Consider the following 22297-nt stretch of genomic DNA (forward strand, 5'->3'; position numbering starts at 1 on the left):
CAGCCCTCCACCCCGAGCCAGCGACTAGCTGTGTCGCCGGAGGAGCAGACGGCGCGGGGCGGGGGCAGTGGCCCAGGTGTGTCCCCACCCGAGGTGCCCAGGCTTCCCCATCGGCTGCCACGAGTGCAGTGTCCTCAACACTTTTCCGCTGAAACCTGCACACACCACACAGCCCTCCTGTGGGAGGGGATCAGGAGTTCCCACTGACATCTGGGAGCCAGCCCGGAAAGCTCCTTGAAATCGTTAAAAATGTTACACAGTGAGAAACACTACCCTTAGTCCTGTTATTTACGGAAAAAGAAAGGTGGGTGGCCGGAACTCCGTCCGAACCTCCCCTGGAGAGTGTCTGCTTCCGGCTTCCTCTTTTAGCGGCTCCTCCTGCACCGTTTTCACCCTTGGTCCTAAGGAATGAGGACAAAACCTACTTACAAAAATGAGAGCTTCGGGAAACCTCTTTAAACCTGGATCGCTTCAGTGCTGTTAAATCGCCGTGAACATAGTGTACTGATTACGGGCACTTCCTATAATTTCTCTGAAGCTACAAAGTGCCGGTAGTTAAAATTCAAGGAAGAAAATGAGACTTCATAGTCAGAAGGTCGCACTGATCATCATTTCTAAAGTTTTAAAAACTTTTTTAAAAAAAAGCTTGTATTGATTTCAGAGAGGAAGGGAGAGAGAGAGAGAGAGAAACATCAGTGATGAGGGAATCGTTGATTGGCGGCCTCCTGCACACCCCACACTGGTAATCAAGCCTGCAACCCAGGCAAGTGCTCAGACCTAGAACTGAACCATGACCTCCTGGTTTATTGGTCGATGACGCTCAGCCACACTGGCCAGGCTTAAAACTTTTCAAGTTAGTTTGATTAAAATGTTAAAAAAAAAAAAAAAAAAAAGCCCAGCCGGCTTGGCTCAGTGATTGAGAGTTGACTTATGAACCAGGAGGTCACGGTTCGATTCCCAGTCGGGGCACAAGCCCTGGTTGTGGGCTTGATCCCCAGTGTGGGGCATGCAGGAGGCAGCTTATCGATGATTCTCTCTCATCAGTGATGTTTCTGTTTCTCTCTCTTCCTTCCTCTCTGAAGTTAATAGATATTTTTTTAAAAAGTTAAAAACCTAGAACTGGTAACAATGAGCATCTGGGTGTGTTCCTGCCATTGTGGGAGTGACCCATACATTTGGGAGGAAATGAGTGATTCAGCTCGGGAGACACCCGGGCCCCAGGGCTGTGCTGTGTGCCATTTGCGAGGGAGAGGTTAGGCCTACTGGGGCACTCGGCGCCATAACCAAACCCCAGAACTTAACTGGTTGCCATGGGAACGTGGGCCACAAAAAACAGGAAGGAAAGCAGGAAGGGAGCTGGAGGGAAGAGGCCTGGCTGGTGATTGGTCACGTACTCTTTGATCTTGGTCTGTGGTGATCTATTTGAGGATTGGTAAGGTATGGGTGTGTGAACTTGAAGCTTTATTTGGTTGCAAGTCATAAAGTTCTCACCTTGGCTGGTCCATGGCTTGCTCTCCACTTCACTGCGGTGGCACTCCCAGGTCACCCCAGGCCCCGCCTAGGCCTGCAGCCAGAGTGCAGGCGGGTGTTCACAGATGGTGGGCCCTTTTGATGAGAGGTGGCAGCAGGAGAGACATCACTTGCTTCCTTACCATGCCCAGGGGACTGTAAAGAAGTTAAAAGCTAGAAGTACATTTTAGAAGAATTAAAGGTCCTATCGGTGCCATTATAGCCTCTGTTATATAAGGGTTAGATTACTGCCCAACTGGCATGGCTCAGTGGCTGAGCATTGACCTACGAACCTGGAGTTCAGTGATTCCCCGTTGGAACACATGCCCTAGCTGTGGGGTGTGCAGGAGGCAGCCAATCAATGATTCTCTGTCATCATTGATGTTTCTATCTCTCCCTGTCCCTTCCTCTCTGAAATCAATAAATGTGTCTATATGTGTGTGTGTGTGTGTGTGTGTGTGTGTGTGTGTGTATTTATTTATTTATTTTTTTAAGAGTTAGGTTACTGGGGAAGGTGACAGAGGCAAAAACCTGAAAGGATTTCAAGGAGGAAGTGGGATCACCTTCCTACCTTGGAGACTCCTGCTGCTGTTGGACAGTCCATCCTGGTTATGTCACTGTCCATGCCCAGCCCTGATTGGACAAGGAGGGTGTGGCCCCCAAGGCCAGGTGTGGCCAGCAGTTGTTTCTCCTCCAGTTCTGTTGCCATCACTGTCTTAACCATACACAAGTGTTTAGACGTTAATTGTGTATGTCGTTTGCTCTTGGCACAGAGCAATTCTCAGTAGACATTTTTTGGATGAACAAATAAAAATTACCCAGATACTAGTCATTTCTTCATTTGACTAATCTAGTATGTGCTCCCAGTCCTTACCCTGCAGGGGTTCCAGCCTGTGTGGTTGGGGAAGATTTCGCATGTAATGATAATGTCCTGTGTTGTGTGATAAAATGTGCCGTGCCAGCACGGCCAAGGGTGACCCCAAGTGGGGGTGATGAAAGGATTGAGAAAAGACAGACAAGAGAATGAAAGCTGGGCCTCGGTGAGACGCTGCTCCCAGATGGAGAGACAGCGCCAGCGCCCACAAGCCGAGTCTTTTTTTATAGACAGATTCCACGAGGCAATGTAAGGGCGTGATCAAGATGTTTACAACATTCTCGTGGGTTTCAGTCCCACTCAATTACATGCACCTGAACTCTATCACTCGGGCACGTGGGGCCACGTGTTCGGACCATAGGTTCAAGCTCACAACTACAGCTGTTGGCTATGATTGTGCTGGGAGGGCTCTGCCCTCCAGCTGGGACTTGCACGTGGCCATGAGAGGACCGTGCCCTCTCATCAGTCCAAGGCTTGAACCTGTCCAAAACACTTTAGCCGCGCCCCATGATAAAAGTGCTACAGGAGGCCCGGCTGGTGTTGCTCAGTGGATTGAGCATCATCCCACATAGACCAAGATGTCTGGGGTTCGATTCCTAGTCAGGGCACATGCTTGATCCCCAGTAGGGGGCGTGCAGGAGGCAGCGGATAGATGACACATCGATGTTTCTATCTCTCTGTCTCCCTCTCTTTCTAAAAATCAATACAAACTTTTTTTAAGTGCTACAGGAACATGGAGGGAGATGCTGCAGACACTTCTCTGGGAAGGAAACTTAAGCAACAAAGGCATGCGTAACATCCCCCTGGGCTTTGGGGGCCACTGATGCGTCTGCAAAGGGATTCTCAGAGGACCAGGGCTTCTCTAGGCTCACACTCACAGTCACGTGCTGGGGACAGAGAAAGCTGGGGTCGGGGTGCTTCCTCTGCAGGGAGACTCAGACCCCCTCACTTGCCTCCCGTGGAGCCGGGGGGCCTGCAGCCCTGGAGATAGCACCCACGCTGGGCTGCCCCTGGATACCGCTCCGAATGTAGGCATTCGGATTAAGTGAGTCCATGTTGTGGTCTCCTACCCTGGCCTTGCTGGCCACAGCTAGGCTGGACCTGGGAAGGGCTGGGGGATGGGGTTTCTGTCTGCCGAGTGCGTGCTGGACAGGCTGCCGTGCCCTGCCCGGCACACCGCTATCGTGTCATGTCAGTCTTAGCGCTTTTGATGCAACTAACAGAATACCCACCGGCACGTGGCCTCCTAGCTGGTGGTTTTTGTTTTTCCTTTCTCACGTGACAAGCCTGAAATTAAGTTCTTGGAAAGGTCAAAGCTCAGAGTTTGCTTGTCTGTTACCCGCAGGGCCAGGGCACATGAGGCCTCACTCACTGAGCCAGAACTTCGCTCGTTTGTGCTCCCAGCTCCCAGCCTAGCGGCCCCCGATTCCAGGCCCGAGTCCAGTAACTTGTTGACCGGCTGGAGCAGGGCTTGCCTTAGTGCCCGCCCCAGGGGTGTCGAACCTCCATGTGAAAGCCTGCTCTGCCAGCCCATCTGGTGATTGTCAAAGCGCTCGGACAGGAATCCAGGCTGTGTTCTCTTGGGGGACTTTTTGGCCCGGTATTTTTGTGTTGTTGGTTTTTTTTCCAGTCCAAAAGTTAACATTCATGCAAATTTATTAGGCTGATCCGACCCGGAATGTTTCTCTAAAAATAATCTTGCTGTAAATGTTTTTGAAACTACATTTTCACAGAATAAGGAAGTCATCTGATAAAGGACTAATTGTGCAAGAAGTGCCTGACCAAATTTCATCAGATTATTTAAAAATTGAGATGTAATTAACAAATAAAATTGTAAAATATGAAAATATTGTACATCGTAGTGACTTAAAATACAATAATCTTATCAGGTTTAATGTTTAAAAAAGGCAAAACAAACAAATAGCATTTCTGGAAAGAAGTACTAAAGTGGAAGTTTCTGAACCTGGTTGAGTAAGAGCAGGGCCCACCCCCTTCTTACAATCACTGGCCTACACGCTGCCGCCCCCTCCCAGAGCAGAAACGTCCCAGCCACTTCTACCAAAGGCAGCAACTCGGGCAGGCGCCCTGGGGTTCCTTCCATTTTACTTGTTTATGCTGAGTCACAAGGGGGTGGGGTGGGTGCGGGTCGGAGCCAGTAGCAGTTACATGGTTGAACGATAAAGAATGTGTGTGTGCAGCAAAGTGCATGTGTGTGTGTGTGTGTGTGTGTGTGTGTGTTGGGGGAAGATGTCCTCAGTTAACTGGCTTTATTGAGTCTTCCTGAAGAATAAAGAGTTGGAAAGGACTTTCAATTAAGGGAGGGAGGCAGCTGGAAATCTGAGCAGGAATACTCCCCAGTCAGGGTCAGCTCAGAAGTTCCCTTCCGGGCTAGCCCAAGGCGTAAACTGAGATGGGAAGAGTGGGTGAGGCGGGTGAGTCCCCAGCCAGCCTGGGGAAAGGCTGGAGGCAGTTCCGACAGCTCTGGGTCTCCATCCTAGAGCCGCCCCAGATGGTGGAGTGGGAGCCACACTGACCCTTCTCGGGAAAGGGGAGATGGAGCAGGAAGGCTCTCATACCTCCAGCTGTAGGTCACCGAGTAGGTTTAGCAAGAATCCAGGTGATTTTTTAAAAATTGATTTCAGGGAGAAGGAGAGAGAGAAACATCAGTGAAAAGAGAGAATCATGGATCGGCTGCCTCCTGCACACCCTCCGCTGGGGATTGAGCCCACAACCCCGGTATGTGCCCTGACTAGGAATCGAACTGTGACCTCTTGGTTCATAGGTCAACAACGCTCAACCCCGAGCCACGCCGGCCCAGGGGGGTCTTGCGTGCTATATATTTAGCTCCTGGAGCAGGACCCGGAACATCAAGGCATTTGGCGCTCAGCTCCAGCTCCAGCTGCCTCCCAGGAACCACACTTGCTGGGGAACACACACAGTGAGCACTTGACCCAGCTGATCATCCTTTAAGAACACACCTTCCCTCGGTGCCTTGCTCCTCCCAGGGCACCTCTCTGCCACCTCGCCTGGAAGGATGGTGAGTCAGGCCTGCGTGCTTCATCTCCTTCTGGCCACTCTCCCCAGGTAATGCCATCCTCTCCATGCTACTCACTGTGCCGTTGGCCAGACCTTCGTCTCCAGCATCCTCCTTTTCTAAGCCTCTTGTAACCCCCTCTCCTGAATATTGCCATCAGGATGTCTCAGGCACCACACCTGAATCCAAACACACACACCCCACCCCCAACCTGCTCCTCCTGTGTCGTCTGACTGCCGATGAGGCCCCCTCCCCACCCAGGCCCCTCACACTGCTCACCGCCCATCTACCCTCCGTCAGCGTGTTCCTCACCTACCTTCTTGCCCTCCCTTCAGCTTCACTGTGGCTTCTTCCAGGAGGCGAAGCATGTCGTCCCTCCCAAGCCAGGCCCTCAGAGCACCCGGGCGACCTCGTGGAGCTCAACATGCTTTTCGTAATGATGCCATCTTTCTGCCCGAGGACCTCGGCCCTGGCACCCAGCAGAGCCCCTGGCACGGGACGGAATGGAGGGGTGCAGTCGGGGGCACAGGGCTTTTAGTGAATAATTGTGGGGTGTGGGAGTCACAGGTGGCTTGGGTAAACCCAGATACACCCAGATGTATAGGTTGCTGTTCTCCATTCCAGGAATCGGATTTGGAGGCCACAAATGATCAAAGTCTCTTCGTATTGACAAACATTTGCCAATTCACGTCATCGGCCAGCCCCAGTCCACCTTCCAGACTCTCACCCTGGGGCAAGCAGATCCTGAGTTCTGAGGAGACAGGTAGGGTGGGATCCAAAGGGAACAGAACAGCTGCAGAGGCCTTCGCCCCCAACGACCTCAGGGCAGAGAAGAGGGGGAGGGCGCAGCAGGTTGCTGCTTAGGGCGGAAGGAGTTCTGAGAGTTGGTTCAGGCACAGAAGAGACTTGAACCACCACCTTGAGCGTGAAGGCCAGGGCCCCAGAGCCTCAGGCCCACATCCTGGCTGGGCTGACACTGCCAGCATCCGGGTCCTTGGCTGCCCACGCGGAGGCTCCATCCCAGCCCTGGAGAGTCCCTCCCACTGCGACAGGAGGTGGTCCCAGGTCTGCAGGGCAGATCACTGACAGCAGGACCCCCAGACGGAGAGGCGGGCCTTGAGCCACACCTCAGCAGCAGCAGCTGGCCGCCCAGATAAGTTCCTACCCCAGGCCTGGCCCTGCATCTGCAACTAACTGCCAAGTGCCCTGCAGGGCGCGGCCAGAGGGCCAGTGGTATCCGCTTCTCACTCTGAACCAGTGAGGACAGCATGGGAGCAGATGTGCTGGGTAGCAACATGCAAAGGTCTAGCAAAGGAAATGGGGAAAGAACTTGTCATGTTGCATGAGCTTCCAACTGTAAAACAGGCTTGTGTGGGCCTAACGCTGGGAGAAGCCACAGACTCCGAGAACGGGAGCCTGAGATGGCGCTGTGTTGTGTGAAGGTCACTTCCCGCCCAGCACACGCTCAGGGAGAGGCCCACTGCTGGGTTAGGAGTCGGCCCTGGCCCGTCCTCCCTTCCGGAGTAAGGACTTACTCCTCCAACAGGTCCTTGGGGATGGCCCTATTGCATGGCAGGGAGAGGGAGACACTGGGACAGGAGCCGGGGCGGCATAGGAGTGGCCCCCACACACTGCAGAGGAAGGAGAGGAAGCCCAGGCTTGGCCCGGAGTGGAGGGTGGGGGGCTCCAGCTCCCAGCCTGTGACAATGCGGAGAGGGGAAAGGAAAGGTGTCCCCCCACCCCCGACGCTGACGTTGACACAGGACAAACAGAGTCCGCTGACAGCGGGCAGTTTATTGTGAAAGCCGTGTGTGGGAGGGGGAGGCAGGGTGGGCAGGACCAGGGCCCATCTGGGGGGGTTTGGCTGGACATCAGGCATTCCTCCGCGTAGGTTTAGAGGCAACACCGTCAAGGATAAACCCCCCCAGAGGCCGGTGGGTGAGCGGGCGCCCTAGGCACTGCCGGGGGCCTGGGCCAGCAGGGCTTCGATGTCGGGCTCGATGTCGATGGTGGGGAAGCGGCGGCTGTACCTGCGCACGGGCACGCCGTCCGGGCCCACCAGGAACTTCTCGAAGTTCCAGGACACGTCGTTGCGGCACACGGGGGACCAGGTGACGAGCTTGGGGTCGGTCATGAGCGCCGTGGCGTCGTCGCTGGGCGCGGGCAGCGCCTCCCGCAGGAAGACGAAGAGGGGGTGCGCCTGCGCGCCGTTCACCTCGCACTTCTCGAACAGCGTGAAGTTGGGCTCGAACCCGCCGCCGGGCCGGACATACTTGAGCGAGTTCAGGATCTCCTCGTTCTTGGCGTTCTCCTGCGGGAGGGGAGCGCTGGGAGCCGGGGCCTCGAGGGGAACCATCGGACCGCAGAGCGGGGTTTTTGGGTGACTCACCGGGCCGGCCCATCTGGCCCCACCCGGGGCGGGCCCGGAGCCCAGCCTGGACCGCGCCGGGGGGAGGGGAAGCGGGCCGGCGGCTGCCTGGCCGCGCCCCGGGCAGGAGGCTGCGGCGGCGACCGCAGGGACGAGCTCCCCACCCGCCTGCCCCGCCCGCCCCGCCGCCCCCGGCCCGCCCCGCCCCGCCCCGCCCGGCGCACCTGGTGCCCGAACTGGTTGCACGGGAAGCCGAGCACGACCAGGCCCCGCGGCCCGAGGCGCCGCTGCAGCTCGTTCATCTGCGTGTAGTCGCGCACCGTCGTGCCTCAGAGCGAGGCCACGTTCTCGATGAGCAGCACCTTGCCCCGCAGGGAGCCCAGGCTCACGGGCTCCCCGCCGGTCAGCGGGCGCGCAGAGAACGCGTGCACGGAGCGCGGGGCCGCGGCCCCCGCCAGCTGAGCGGCGCACATGGCCTGGGGTGGGCAGCACCGGGAGCGCTGGGGACAGGAACACCAGGGGACCCGGGGCGCACCGCCTTTTAACCCACAGGCAGGCCGTGGCGTCACGTGGGACAGGCAGCTCCGCCCCCTCCGCCCCGCCCCATCCGCCTCCCCGGCTGGTGACCGGCGGGGCGCGAGGGTGCGACCCGGCCGGATGCAGACACCGCCCAGACCCTGCGGAGCTGCGCGCAGCTGGGCGCTGACCGTTATCCCGACGGGCGCCAGAGCCCGGTCTCCGAGGCTCTTGTAAGGGCTGGAGGCGGCTGCAGGTGACAGCACCGGGCGCTCTCTCGGCCACAGCCCTTCCGGCCCCTGCCCCGGCGCTGTTCCCGCAGAGCGCGCCCTGTTACTGGGTGCACAGCAAGTTGTGGCTTGTGGTGATGGTGGGGTTGGCAGCACTGGCCAAGGCAGGTTCTGCGAGGAGGCTGTGGTTTCAGGAAGGCTGAGGAGGGTGGGCAGTGCCAGGAGCAGGCAGAGCACAGGCCCTGAAGCCAGCGCGCACTCAGTTCCCTGCGTCCGGGGCTGTCCGGGGTGTCCGGGCCCTGCCCTCTGGCCTCCCTCCTCCTTGTACAGCCTGTAGGGCACTGCCCCAGGGCCTAGAATGGAGCCGTGAGCCTGCAGGGCCAAGTGGGCCCTGCGATTCCAGGCCGTCCTCCATCCCTAACCAACTCCACCTGGAGCTCAGTCCTGGACCTTAAAGGCACTGGAAATGGGAGGGAATGAGGACAAGGTCGCACTCCTGATCTGTGTAATGCCGGCTGGGGGTGCCCTCCCGTCCCCGCAGGCTGCACTCCCCACCCAGCCCAGCGCTGAACCTGAACGTGACACAAGGTGGTCGTCGGCATGTTCTTAGGAGCCAGGCTAGTGGCATGAGGAAAGGGGTGGTGGGCCAGGTGGCACTTCGCCCCCTGCAGGAAGCCAAGCCCACCCTCCCCCTCCCACTCCCCCTCCCCCTCCCAGCCCCGAGAGAGGAACACAAACACCAGGATACAGGAAGTGTAGAAAACTGCCTTTATTCTATTAGTAGTTGGAAAAATTAACTGGTACAGAAAACAGTTCAGTCAGCGGGAGGAGAGCCCGAGCGCACAGAACTGGTGGCTCCCCCGGAGGGAACCTGGCACAGAGAGGAGCAGGGCGACCGAGGGCCAGGCCCGCAGTCCAGGTGCGACAGCTTGTGCCGCCTTCGGAAGCGACTACATTCCTCAGGCACGGAACCAAATTCCTGTTTATTTAGCCCAGCTCTGGGGAGGGGACTGGGATATGTGGGGTGAAAACGGGTGATATGGCCATCTTTTATCAGAGAAACCGACAAAGCGGGAATTTTAAAAATGAATCTTCCATCTGACTTTATTTTCAAATACACTTTCTTTTTTAAAAAAACCAATACACTTTCTGTGGGGATGACAAATATCAGTATTAGGAAATCCAATTATACAAAAAATACTACATCTAGTTTGGGTAGATATATTTATTTTTTGGTAACATACATTAGGTGGCACTAATTACACAGTAACTATAAGGTAACTAACATGAAACCACAGAACTGTAACTGCCACAGCTGCAGGACATCTGAGAACTGGACGCACACTCCAGAGGCACAAGGAAACCTGCTCAGGAGTCAAGCCCTGAAGGGGCAGCTCCCAGAGTCCCTTGCAGCTGACAGATGACAGGCAAGCATGTTAGTTATGAAGTAGTTACAGCCTAACTCACAAAAGTTACCATTTCTCTTTCTAGAAAGAAGCAAGAAGTGAAGGGATTCCTCGAATTAGCGCCTGTGTATCGGGTGGGGGTGCAGAGGAGGCGGTTAGAGCGGTGGCAGAGGACCCGCGGGCCAGATCATTAATAATCATGGTTGGCTTCTAAATACTGGTAGCAAGATGACTTCTGATTTGTAATCTTAGGTAAATTATAGATAAATGAAAAAGGCCAGGAATCATACACTAAGATTAATAAACAGCACTTCAAAAGGAACCGTGTGAGGGCTGTGCTTACAGCGGGCTCACAAAACAAGGCACCCGGATTTCTTCTTCCCACGCCTGGCCTGCAGAGCAGCTCTCGTGGCCATTTCGAAAACCTCCCTCACTCCGTCTTTGGTCTTTGCTGAGCACTCCATGTACCCAAAAGCGCCAATCCTGTTTGCCATATCTCTGCCTTCTTCCGGTTTTACTGGCTCCTAGCAGAGAGAGAAGAGGGTTAAATACATACAGTGAGTAGGTGTATTTAATTTCAGCTAAGACCTCTTTTAAAAGCTACCAAATCCCCAACTTTGAGTTCTGTCTATGAAATTCTTATGTAGTGAGCCCCAACCCAATATAGTGTCCCTCTCACATGAGCTCTTCTCTGGGGAGAGGCCAGAGAAGCCCTGTAGGTTAACATTAGGGAGGGACTGGAGGACACAATGACTCAAGCTGCTGATCCAGGCAAGCCCCTGGTCCTCCTGTAGCTTCCCAGAGGACGAACGCCCCGGGAGAAAATAGATCCTGACCTTGACATTCAGAGAAACCCCAGGGGGAGAACCTGGGGTGAAGACCTCCAGACTCTCCTGCCACGGGGAAGCCCCGCTATTGGGCCACCTGGCTTCTCCATCATCACCTTTTAAAGGCATCGGGGCTCTTGGCCTCGACTCCCCGCCCTCAGAACTTCCTGATCCTTCAGTTGCCACCAATTTATTTTGGCCTCACATATACCAAGGTAATAACTGAAGAGGGAAATCCAGAGCCTGGTCAAGTTCCTGCACTTGGAGCATTGACGCCTGCTGTGACGGGCCCTTCCGAGGCAGGCAGTCCGGGGAGCGTAGCACTACCTCACGGGAGATTCCATCTCATATGACCAGACCCCAGGCAATAAGGGCCAGATGGAGAGAGAGGTTTCTGTTGGGCTCCCTGAACCTCCACTTGGGTCCTCAGGTTCAAGAATGCGACAAGACCTGGCAGTGTGGCTGGGTTGGTCGGAGTGCCATCCCGTGCACCGAGAGGTGGTAGATCTGATTCCCGTTAGGGTGTGTGCGATCACTGTCTTCTCCCCACCCCACCCCACCCCACCCCACCCCACCCCCACTCAATGAAAACATATCCTCAGGTGAGGATTACAAAAAGAAAAAAGAATGCTACAAGACGACAGAACAGAATCCTGTCCCGTCCATGCCTGCTTCATCTTGGCTAGCTCCCGCCTTGTGTGCTCATCATTTCGAAGATCCTTCTTGTTCCCAACCAGGATGATGGGCACATTGGGACAGAAATGCTTGACTTCCGGAGTCCATTTTTCTGGGATGTTTTCTGAAAATAGTGAAATGCACATAATTCAGGGATACATAAAGTTATATCGTTAAGAATCTCCAAGATCCCTAATTAAACTGTGTGAATATGTCTCTCTCCTCCGTGTGCAGCGCGGCTAGAGAGCGGTCCAGTTCCTGAGTAGGGGCGGCTGGGGATTGAGAAAATGAAAGAAAGGGACAGACACAGATGGAAGGAAAAGCTGGGGCCGGATGGGACCGCTGTCCTCTGATGAGACAGGGACAGAGACAGTGACCCCGAGCCAATACAGCATGTTTATTTTATACAGCAAAAAACCAGGAAGTTTTACTAAAAGTCAAGACAAAGGAGCCTATTTGCATTCTTGGGGCTTGGCTGGATTTAAATAACAAAACCCACCCCCTGGCACCTGGGCTGAAGGTCAAGCTGACAACACTCCTGCCTTTTGGCAAAACGTGTTTCCAGGACGTGGCTTTACCAAACGCCACTGGCTTCCGCTGCCGATAATTAAAGAAATGCCCATGTGCCTTCCCAGGTGCTCTCTACAAAACTGCAAAGAAACTACTTCAGAATTATGCTGGCCATTTAATGGAATTTCACTAGTTTTAAAACTAGTTTTAATTTTGCCAGGAAAAGGCAAAATTTAACCCCTACCATTAGGCACAGAATCACGAGCTGTTGTCAGTCCCACTACGAAGCACAGCTCCTGTGGAGGTGGGGCCCAGGGAAAGACTCCGGAGCAGCAAAGGATCCGTCAGTGCCCAGGGTGACTCCACAGTGGTGCCACCTGCCCTTGCAGGGAGGCTCCCCATGCCCATCACCATCCCTGCTGGCAGGGGACTCTGACCACACCCCCATTCTGGGGCTGCAGCTGGCCCAGTGTCCACATGTTCTTTGTACACCTTGCTCCTGGGCCCTCAGCATGTCCCTACCCTGTAGGTTACTGATATTTCCAATGGCTCACAAGCTCTGAACATGCGTGACAGCAGCTGCGGCTTCCTGCCGGCCTGGAGTACGGCTGTATGGACATCAAGGTGGACGAGCGGGCTGGGTTCAGCCTCCACACCCTCACTTCGGACCCCTCAGTGTCAGGGATGGTTTATAAAGTGGGAAAAAGAGTAATCCCTACCTCACACCGGTTATTCCGAGTCAATGCATGCAAAGCACTTAGTACGATGATGATTTCAATGGTGCCGATTGTGATTTGAAACTATATTTTATAAGTAAGCTGCTTACTCTCTGACTTCAAGGCTGGTGCCTTGTTTTATAGAGTGTGAGGTCAGTATTAGTCATTTTCTGAAGGAGTGGCTTCTGAAACATGTGACCAACTGAGCTAATATGGCAGGGCCAAGTCTCTCATTATTAGCTAAGATGCTTTAGAAAAGGGCTAAGAGAGGACTTGAAAACACCACCGGAAATGGCAGTCCCCAGTCTAGATACAGGGAGGCACCATGAAGCACTAGAAAAGGTGCAGGCGCCCTGGGAAGCCTTCCCCCAATCTCAGTCCGAAAGCGAGTTCTTTCTTTGGAACTCGCCTGCTTCATAAAGTGGACACAGGGCAGCCACGGGAGACCCGGCTGAAAAGGCCCAGGGCCCAGGTTACACACACTCAAGGCTCTAGGACTCTGGCCACTGAGGAGTCCTTCTCTGATGCTCGCTTGCTTGATGCCCAGAAAGGACCTGAGAAACTCGGTGTCAGCCAGGCACACGGGCAGTGACAAACTTCAGGCTGCAGAGCTACTCACCTAAACTATCAGGGCTGTCGATGGAGAAACACATCAGGATAACATCCGTGTCCGGGTAGGAGAGGGGCCTCAAGCGATCATAATCCTCCTGTCCGGCTGTGTCCCACAAAGCCAACTCGACCTGTGGGAGGAAAAATAAATGCCCAAGTGCAAGGTTAATCCCACTACCCACTTTCGTGGCTTTCTGTGTGTATTTTTTAGAGGAAGGGAGGGAGAAAAAGAGGGAGGGGGAAGGGGATGGGGATAGGAGGGAGAGAGAGACATTGATTTTTTTATTCCACTTATTTATGCATTCACTGGTTGAGATTCTTGTATGTGCCCTAACGGGATTGAGCTCGAAACCTTGGTGTATTGGGACGATGATCAAAACAACTGAGCTAATCCGGCCAGGGTTCACTACCCACTTTCCAAAGGGGATGTTGGCCCGGCCAGTGTGGTTCAATGGTTGAGCATTGACCTATGAACCAGGAGGTCATGGTTCAATTCCTGGTCAGGGCTTGTCCCCAGTGGGGGGCGTGCAGAGGTAGCTGATCAATGATTCTCTCTCATCACTGATGTTTCTATTTCTCCCTTTCCCTTCCCCTGAAATCAATAAAAATATATTTAAAAAAGGGAGGGAGGCAGATGTTTACCATAGTGAATTCAAACAGCAGACTGTCCAAAACAGTAAAACACAGGAGTGTTCCACTTTTATTAGAATCAAGCCTGAAGGTGGAAGGTGTGTTCAAGTTGTTTTAGGCTACATTCCTCAGAATTGCAATTTTACAAAGAGATCCAGAGAATGGAATAAAGTGCATAATTCAAAATGTCAAGAGAAAAATAACTTTATAGCCTATAAGAAGAATTTAATTATAAGTAACATTCAGTGGATGAACAAGAGGAGAAATCAAACTGTAAATAATATTCTACCTGGTGTACAAGGCAAGACAAGTAAAAGCCGAGCTGTAATTGGCAGTCTCCCCAACCACCTCCATGTGTCTGGTCACTCTGCCCCAAGGGAACATGGAGACAAGACTGTGCTTGCGCTGGAGGGCGAGGAAAGACCAGCCGGGGTATGAGGTCTCAGCTGAGAGGAAGGCCTCTGGCCCTGCCTTCACTGCTCACAAAAATGTCAGAAGGAAAGCGTCACGTAAGGTGGGAGGACACTCCGCTCACGCCTGGGCTCTGGGCATGGGTCCTCTCTCAGGTGCCCAGCACTGCAGCCGCCCTGCGACTTCTTCTGACCAGAGTGGATTTTAACTCCCTCTGTTCAGAGGCCCTTCGGGGCCCAAGGAGCTCTCCCTTTGATGCTTGGAATACCCTTTCCTCCCAGCACTCCACAACCCTGACTGCACTTTCTAAATGCCATCCCTTCTCTAAAGTGGGTGGCTAATTGTCTCTTCAACCCTCAACCTCCGCCCCAGGGTGCATCTCCTGCCACCGCCGTCAGGCTCCTGGCACTGCCACCATGGACACACCGTCAGCTTGGTGCGGATCGAGGAGAGACTGACCCCCAATCCTCACAACTGGCCTGACCTCCGGATGGTACAGCTCATTCACTCACTTCCACATCCCACTGCCCAGGCCCCTCCAAGCCTCCTGGGTGTTCAGTCAGACACACCCACCGTCTGTCTCCTGATAAATGGTCCAGATGTGGATGCTGCTGAAGGTCTGTCGCATGTCGACATGGGCCCCCCCCACTTTGGGAGCCATGTTCCTGGGACATGAGCACTGAGAATCTGATGGTTCCCCAGGCGCTGGCAGTGCTCCTCTTCAGTGCCCCTCCCACTGTGGGCTACTGAGCCGCTGAGGCAGGAAGCTGGGCTGTGATCCCTCTTCCAGATCCAGCACCCCTACTTAAGGGTGTGCTCCCCCTGCTGAGGGCTCGCCTACCTTGCCAGGTCTGGTATAGTCACAGCTGGCAGCGCAAGAAAAACTCAGACCATCACGCAGGTTTTAAGTCAAGGTCCCTACATTTCTCAGGGATAAGATCCTCCAGGCACAGACAGTGCTTCCAAGAGAACAGAAAGGCCATTACTGGCTCCAAAACATGCGCACTGACTTTCCCAACCGAGGCCACAGGCACAGAGCACCCGACAGCTACTCTGTCTGCAGGGAAGGACAGGATAAAACCAGCAATATGCACACACCAGGCATCTGAGAACCCAACCTGACCTGCTTCCCCTCAAGCCTGGGTCTCTGTGTTGTGTGGGATCTCAGTGGACAAGAGGCTGCTACAGGACAGCAGGCACCAAGGTCTCAGCACATTTCAGGCCAGTCTGTCACAACTGGGCCGGTGTCTACACAAAACCACTCTTCCAGGCTCCCAGAAACACTTGTATCCAAGCATCACTGCAGAGAACTGATTCAGGTTATACTGGCAACACTCTGTACTGACGGACCCCCTGCAGGACAGGCTGAAATTTACTGTTGCCCCTCCCCCATCTGTTCTTTTTTTTTTTTTTTAAATATATTTTTATTGTTTTCAGAGAGGAAGGGAGAGGGAGAGAGAGATAGAAACATCAATGATGAGAGAGAATCACTGATTGGCTGCCTCCTGCATGCCGTCAACTGGGATCGAGCCCGCAACTGAGCACGTGCCCTGACCAGGAATCGAAGCAGTGACCTCTTGGTTCATAGGTTGAGGCTCAACCCCTGAGCCACACTGGCCGGGCCCCCATCTCTTCTTGACCAGAAAGGTGCCTTGTGCTTCCTAAAGGCATGAGAGCACCACTGGGACCCACAAGGCAATGGGATAAAATGGGCCACAGGCTGCAACAGGAGGTTTGAATTCAGCCCAATTTGTAAAGCGCTTTGGTGCTTCCAAATGCTTTCAGCTACGCCAGGACCTCGTGGCGCAATGGTAGCACGTCTGACTCCAAATGCTTTCAGCTACTAGAACCCTGACGTCACCTGCAAAATGAAGGCGACTCAAGAGTCAGGTGGCTTACTCATGATCACAGACTATGAGGACATCCCATGAGACCCAGGATTCTGAGCAGCTAGCCTAACGTGCTTTCCACACAGGTGCCACACACTGGGGCTAAGTAACACTGGACAGAAAGGGACAGTAGGGAGCTGGAAAGTGAGAAGGGAGAAAGGAGATGGAATTATGAAGCCAACTTAATAGGTGCTAGCAGCACAGCCACGTGACTGAATGCCCCAGAGGCCTGAGAGTGCTGGAGAAGAGCCCTTGTTCTAGTTTTCTTTTCAGCTGACCTGTCTGTACTGAGAATTTCATTCCTCCCTGCAGGAAAGACGTAATTGAGTCAACAGTGGCAACTTGTCTTTGTTAAAGACAAAATATTTTAAAAATTAAATTTGAGGCCTGGCCAATGTAGCTCAGTGGCTGAATGTCAACCTATGAACCAGGAGGTGACTGGTTCAATTCCCAATTAGGGCACATGCCCTGGGTTGCGGGCTCAATCCCCAGTGTGGGACGTGCAGGAGGCAGCCGATCAATGATTCTCTCTCTTCATTGATGTTTCTATTTCTCTCCCTTTACCTTCCTTTCTGAAATCAATAAAAAAATACTTTAAAAAAATCTGTAGACTTCCAATAAAAATAAAAATTACATACGAGGATGTTTGTTGTCTAAATGCCACACTGCTGATGGTATAACTCTGAGAGTCATAATGAATAAGGACCTCTCAACCTAGTAATCTCATATCCAGCACTAAATATAGCCGAAACAGCACATATACTAAGGTTTTCCCAAATGAAATACATATGAATATGGACAACTTAAAAATGAACAAAGTTGGGCTATGAAAACAGGATGAGAATGAAGTTCTCATTCTAACATTTTTGTTCTTGTTATACTGTGTACTGAAGAGACAAAAAGGCCCGATTCTCTCTAGACTACATGAATAGCCTAACATGCAAAATTAGTACCATTGTTACGGAAAGTGGACTCACCTGCTTTCCGTCCACTTCAATGTCTGCCACATAGTTCTCAAACACCGTGGGCACATACACCTCTGGGAACTGGTCCTTGCTGAAAACGATGAGCAAGCAAGTCTTGCCACAGGCTCCATCACCAACAATCACCAATTTCTTCCGGATGGCAGCCATTGCTGAAACATAGACAAAGTATTATCTAGATTGCACACGAAGCCATAATAGCTTTAGGCTATGATTCACTTTTCCAACCATGGGGCACAAGCCTCTATTAGCACACCCAAATATAAAATGCCAGTACATCTTTCCAGTTGGCACCAAAATATCATACCAAAGAACTTACAACAAACACTAGAGGCCCAGTCCATGAAATTCATGCACAGGTAGGGTCCCTAGCAGCTGCTGGCTGCCAGCTGGGACCTCCGGTCCCCTGGCTGCCTGCTGCCATCACTGGCTGGGGCCTCCCTTCCCACGGTTGGCCGGCTGCCCCCACCCTCTGGTCGAACTCCTGGTCGAGAGGACAATTTGCATATTAGGCTTTTATTATACAGGATTATACTTAATGGTAAAAAACCTGAAATCTTTCCCCCAAGATCAGGAACAAGGCAAACATGTCCATGCTTGCCACTTCTATCCATCCAATATGATACTGGAGGCAATTAGGCAAGAAAATAAAAGACATACATATGGGAAAGGAAGAAATCAAACTATCTCAACTCACAGATGATAGATCTATACAATCCACTAAAAAACTATTAGTACTAATAAACAAATTCAGCAAGGTTGCAGGATACAAGATGAACATACAAAAATGAATTGTATTTCTATACCCTAGCAATGAACAAATTGAAAATGAAATTAGGAAAAACAATTTCACTTACAATACCATAAAAAAGGAATAAATTTAACAAAATAAGAACAAAACTTACTCTGAAAAGTACAAAACATTGTTGAGAGACATTAAAGAAGATCTAAATAAATAGAGACATTCAACACATGCAATACTTCCAACAATAAAGATTTTTAAAAAAAGAGACATTCATGTTTATGAAATGGAAGACAATATATTAAAGAACAAAGTTGCAGTCTCACACTTCCTGACTTTAAAACTTAATCCCCCCTCACACACACAACAACCTACAGTCATCAAGACAGCATTTCACTGACACCTAGACAGACACAGATCAATGAATAGAACTGAGTCCAGAAATAAGCCCTTATATTTAGAGTCAAATGATTTTCAACAAAGATGCCAAGACAATCCAATAGAGAAAAGAAGTCTTTTAACTCAAGATGGATTATAGGTCCAAATGTAAGATCCAGAATCATAAAACAGTTTTATTTTATTTTATATATATATTTTTTATTGATTTCAAAGTGGAAGGGAGAGGGAGAGAGAGAAAGAAACATCAATGATGAGAAAGAATCATTGATCAGCTGCCTCCTGCACACCCCCTACTGGGGACTGAGCCTGCAACCGAGATATGTGCCCTTGACTGGAATCGAACCCGGGACCCTTCAGTCCACAGGCCAACGCTCTATCCACTGAGCCAAACCAGCCAGGGCTTGTTTAGAATCATAAAATAGTTTTAGTTTTCAAAAAATGTGATGAAATACACATAAAATTTACCATTTTAACAATTTTTTATTGTCAGTTTAGTGGCATTACATATATTCACATCATTATGCAACGATCACCACCATCCATCTCCAGGACTTTTTCCGCCTCCAAGACTAAACTCTATACCCATTAAACACCTAACCCTCTTTCCTCTCCCTCCGCCTCTGGCAACCACCATTCTACTTCCTGTCTCTATGCATTGTACTTCTCTAGCTACCTCATATAAGTGGAATCATACAGTATTTGCCTTTTTTTTTTTTTTTTTGGACTGGCTTATTTTACTCAACATCAAATCTTGAAGGTTCAAACATGTAGTATGGGTCAGAATTTCCTTTCTCTTTAAGACTGAATAGCATTCCATTGTATGTATATACCACATCTTGTTCATCCATTCACCTCTTGATAGACATTTAGGTTCTTCCACATTTCAGCTATTATACTATTTATTACAATATACTGTAAGCAGTATATTCACAGATATATTATCCCAGCAACCAAAGGAAAAAATAGGTAAACTGAACTTCATAAAAATTTTAAAAACTTGTGCAAAAGACACCATCAAGAAAATGAAAAGACAAAAGCACAGAATAGAAGCAAATGTTTACAAATAACATCTGATAAGGGGCTTGTATCTAGACTATATAAAGAACTCTTACAAATCAACAACAAAGCAGCTGAGGAGGTGGTCTGGCTCAGGATCTCTTTTATTTCAGGGTCTCTCTTGAGGCTGCAGTTAAGATGCTGATTTGGATCCAGAATATATAAATAACTCAATAATAAAGACAAATAACCCAATTTAAAAATGGGTAAAGGATATGAATAGATATGACCCAGCAATTATCCTAGATATTTATCCGAGAGAAATAAAAACATATTCACACAAAAACTTGTACATGGATGTTCATAGCAGCATCCATTATAGTAAAAAAGTAGAAACAACCCAAATATCCAATAACTGATGAATGGATAAAGATGTGATATATCTATACAAAATATTATTTGGCAATAAAGAGGGGGAGAAAGTACTGATACATGCTACATTTATCAGAATGGATGAACCCTGAAAACTTTACACATGTGAAAGCAGCTAGTCACATATTGTGTGCTTCTAATTTAATGAAATGTTCAAAACAGGCAAATGCAGAGCAGAAAGTAGAGCCCACTGGTGGTGGCCTAGGGAAAGCAGAAAGGAGGAAAAGACTAGGGAATGACCTTCCCCTAGGGAATAGGGGAATAGTAGGGTTTCATTTTTGGGATTATGGAATTTTTCCAAAACAGCTGTGAAATGTCACACAACTCTATGAATACACTAAATACCACTGAAATGAACTGTACATTTAAAAATATGTTTTCATTGACTTTTTTGTTTTTCTCATGCTCTCAATTTCCTGTCAAGATTTTTTATATGTACTTTATATATCTCCTCAGGACTAACTTGTATTGGTTTGTACCCAAAGTCAATCAATCAAGACCTTACAGGATTCAAACAAAATAATTCCTCAGGAATTCCCTTGTTAAGAAAAGGCTGTCAACTTTGAATAGCATCTTTCCTGGAAGGCACTCAGTTCTCCAGAAATGGTCTCGCAGTCTAACATGGTTGAAGACACACACAAGGGAAATGCCAAGGAGCGACCGAAAGGCCCAGGAAAATCTCCTTGGCCCAGGAAATGTGTAAATCACCCAGCCTCTATTGATGACAAGACAGTAGTTACAAGTGACTAGGGGACAAAGTGGAAATGAAAGCCTACCATGAGAAAGGATTTGTGGGATGCTGGGGTCTGGCAATACAACCAGAGTTGTTAACAAGAAATGAAAAGTACAGCCCATCTAGTGTGGTCAGGGGTTGAGCATCTGACCTATGAACCAAGAGGTCCCTAGATTCCTGGTCAGGGCACATGCCCAGGGTGCAGGCTTGATCCCCAGTAAGAAGTGTGCAGGAGGTAGCCAATCGATGTTTCTCTCTCTCTTTCTCTCTAAAATAAAATAAAAAACTCTTTTTTTGTTTAAAGAGAGTCTCAAAAAAAAAAAAAAAAAAAAAAAAGGCGGTTACTATTAGCAGGTTCTGCCCAGGCCTAACCTAGGTCTCTAGCAACTTTCAATTCATACAGCACGGCCACCTGTGGTGGTCCACATCCCCTCATCTCCACTGGCCGCTCTCTCTCCGTCTACTATAAAGCGCAGGTGCTGCTTTAAACAATGTATCTTCCCACATCCATGCTTTCCTCTCTCTGTTTCAAAGAAAAAATATATCCATTTCTCCTGCTTCAAACACTCACTTGCTTCAGTTCTTCCAATCTGCCTTCTGCCCAAACTTGTACTGAAACATACTGTCAAGTCACCAATGAGACGGCCTGCTCAAAATCCAGTCCTCCTTCCCTTGCTACTTTTTGTTACAACCTTACCTTCCCAATCCTTGGCCCGCCCTGACACATGCTCACATGCTGACTTCTAATTCTCTGTCTCCTCAGCTACAGCCTTCACACATGATTATTCCTTCCAAGCCCCCCCCCCCCCCCATTCTCCTAATACCCATCTCTGAGGGCATCAATTCTTCAAATACCACGATTACCCTTCCCATCCCCATAGTCCTCATGCAGCTGAAGTCCTCGGCACTGCCTACCTGGGAGACACAGGGCAGGGCTGGGCCTGACATACGTGCAGGCAAATCCTCCGTTCCTATGCCCGAGCTTCAGCCCATCGTGCCTTCGTGCCTTCGCTCCAAGGCCTTTCAAAGGTCCTCAATGAAAAATTAGGTCAAGACACCTTAGCCTTGCCCTTAGGGTCCTCTAAAATTCTAACAGCAACCTTCCACCTTCTCTCCATTCCTGATCCCACACCAGGTGCCATTAACTGGCCTTGTCAAACTCTTCCACCTCAACTCAAAGCAATGCCCTCTCTGAAAAGTTATTCCCTTTCCCCAGAAAACAACATTTCACCTGCCCATCCAAAACCCGTACCAAGGCTCATTTCTGATCTTACATCCCCCACACTCAAAAATCAGATCTTGGCCCTGGCTGGTGTGGCTCAGTGGATAGAGCGTCGGCCTGCGGACTGAAGGGTACCAGGTTTGATTCCAGTCAAGGGCACATGCCCAAGTTGCAGGCTCAATCCCCGGTGGGGGGCATGCAGGAGGCAGCCGATCAATGATTCTCTTTCATCATCGATGTTTCTCTCTCCCCCCCCTCTTTGAAATCAATAAAACTATTTTTTTAAATCAATAAACATATCCTCAGGTGAGCATTAAAAAAAGACTAATTCAATATCCTATATTTTTATTCCTTTAATCATTACTTTTCAAATAATATAACCCTGCCAAGACCGGTTTGGCTCAGTGGATAGAGCATCGGCCTGCGGACTAAAAGGTCCCAGGTTCGATTCCGGTCAAGGGCATGTACCTTGGTTTCGGGCACATCCCCAGTGGGGGGTGTGCAGGAGGCAGCTGATCGATGTTTCTGACTCTCCATCTCTCTCCCTTCCTCTCTGTAAAAAAATCAATAAAAATATATTTTAAAA

The 22297-nt window shown here is 50.5% G+C and overlaps 2 protein-coding genes across 4 annotated transcripts in view; both read right to left on the reverse strand.

Moving 5' to 3' along the window:
- Positions 1 to 7191: 7191 nt before the first annotated feature.
- On the reverse strand, positions 7192 to 8310 carry GPX1 (glutathione peroxidase 1). Of its 2 annotated transcripts, none has more exons than XM_070390946.1 (2): positions 8010 to 8310; positions 7192 to 7744 (listed from the first exon to the last, which is right to left on the reverse strand). In XM_070390946.1, the coding sequence occupies exons 1-2, from the start codon at positions 8256 to 8258 to the stop codon at positions 7289 to 7291; spliced, it is 705 nt and encodes a 234-aa protein (XP_070247047.1). In that variant the 5' UTR covers positions 8259 to 8310; the 3' UTR covers positions 7192 to 7288. The 2 variants fall into 2 exon arrangements, with proteins under 2 accessions (XP_070247047.1, XP_070247046.1); XM_070390945.1 differs by having other exon boundaries at positions 7192 to 7728; positions 8010 to 8307.
- A 975-nt stretch (positions 8311 to 9285) lies between these two features.
- The window catches only part of RHOA (ras homolog family member A), a 29345-nt gene continuing 16333 nt past the window's right edge, over positions 9286 to 22297 (reverse strand). For both annotated transcript variants that reach the window (XM_070391265.1, XM_070391264.1), the window contains 4 exons: positions 17182 to 17339; positions 13285 to 13405; positions 11433 to 11563; positions 9286 to 10461 (listed from right to left, as the gene is read on the reverse strand). In XM_070391265.1, coding sequence (XP_070247366.1) covers positions 10288 to 10461; positions 11433 to 11563; positions 13285 to 13405; positions 17182 to 17337 — 582 coding nt within the window. In that variant the 5' untranslated portion in view covers positions 17338 to 17339 and the 3' untranslated portion in view covers positions 9286 to 10287. The remainder of the gene's footprint in view (positions 10462 to 11432; positions 11564 to 13284; positions 13406 to 17181; positions 17340 to 22297) is intronic.

This window comes from Myotis yumanensis, unplaced genomic scaffold, assembly GCF_028538775.1.
Source record: "Myotis yumanensis isolate MYYU_CA2020_CCGP unplaced genomic scaffold, mMyoYum1.0.hap1 SCAF_14, whole genome shotgun sequence".
Classification (NCBI taxonomy): Eukaryota; Metazoa; Chordata; class Mammalia; order Chiroptera; family Vespertilionidae; genus Myotis; species Myotis yumanensis.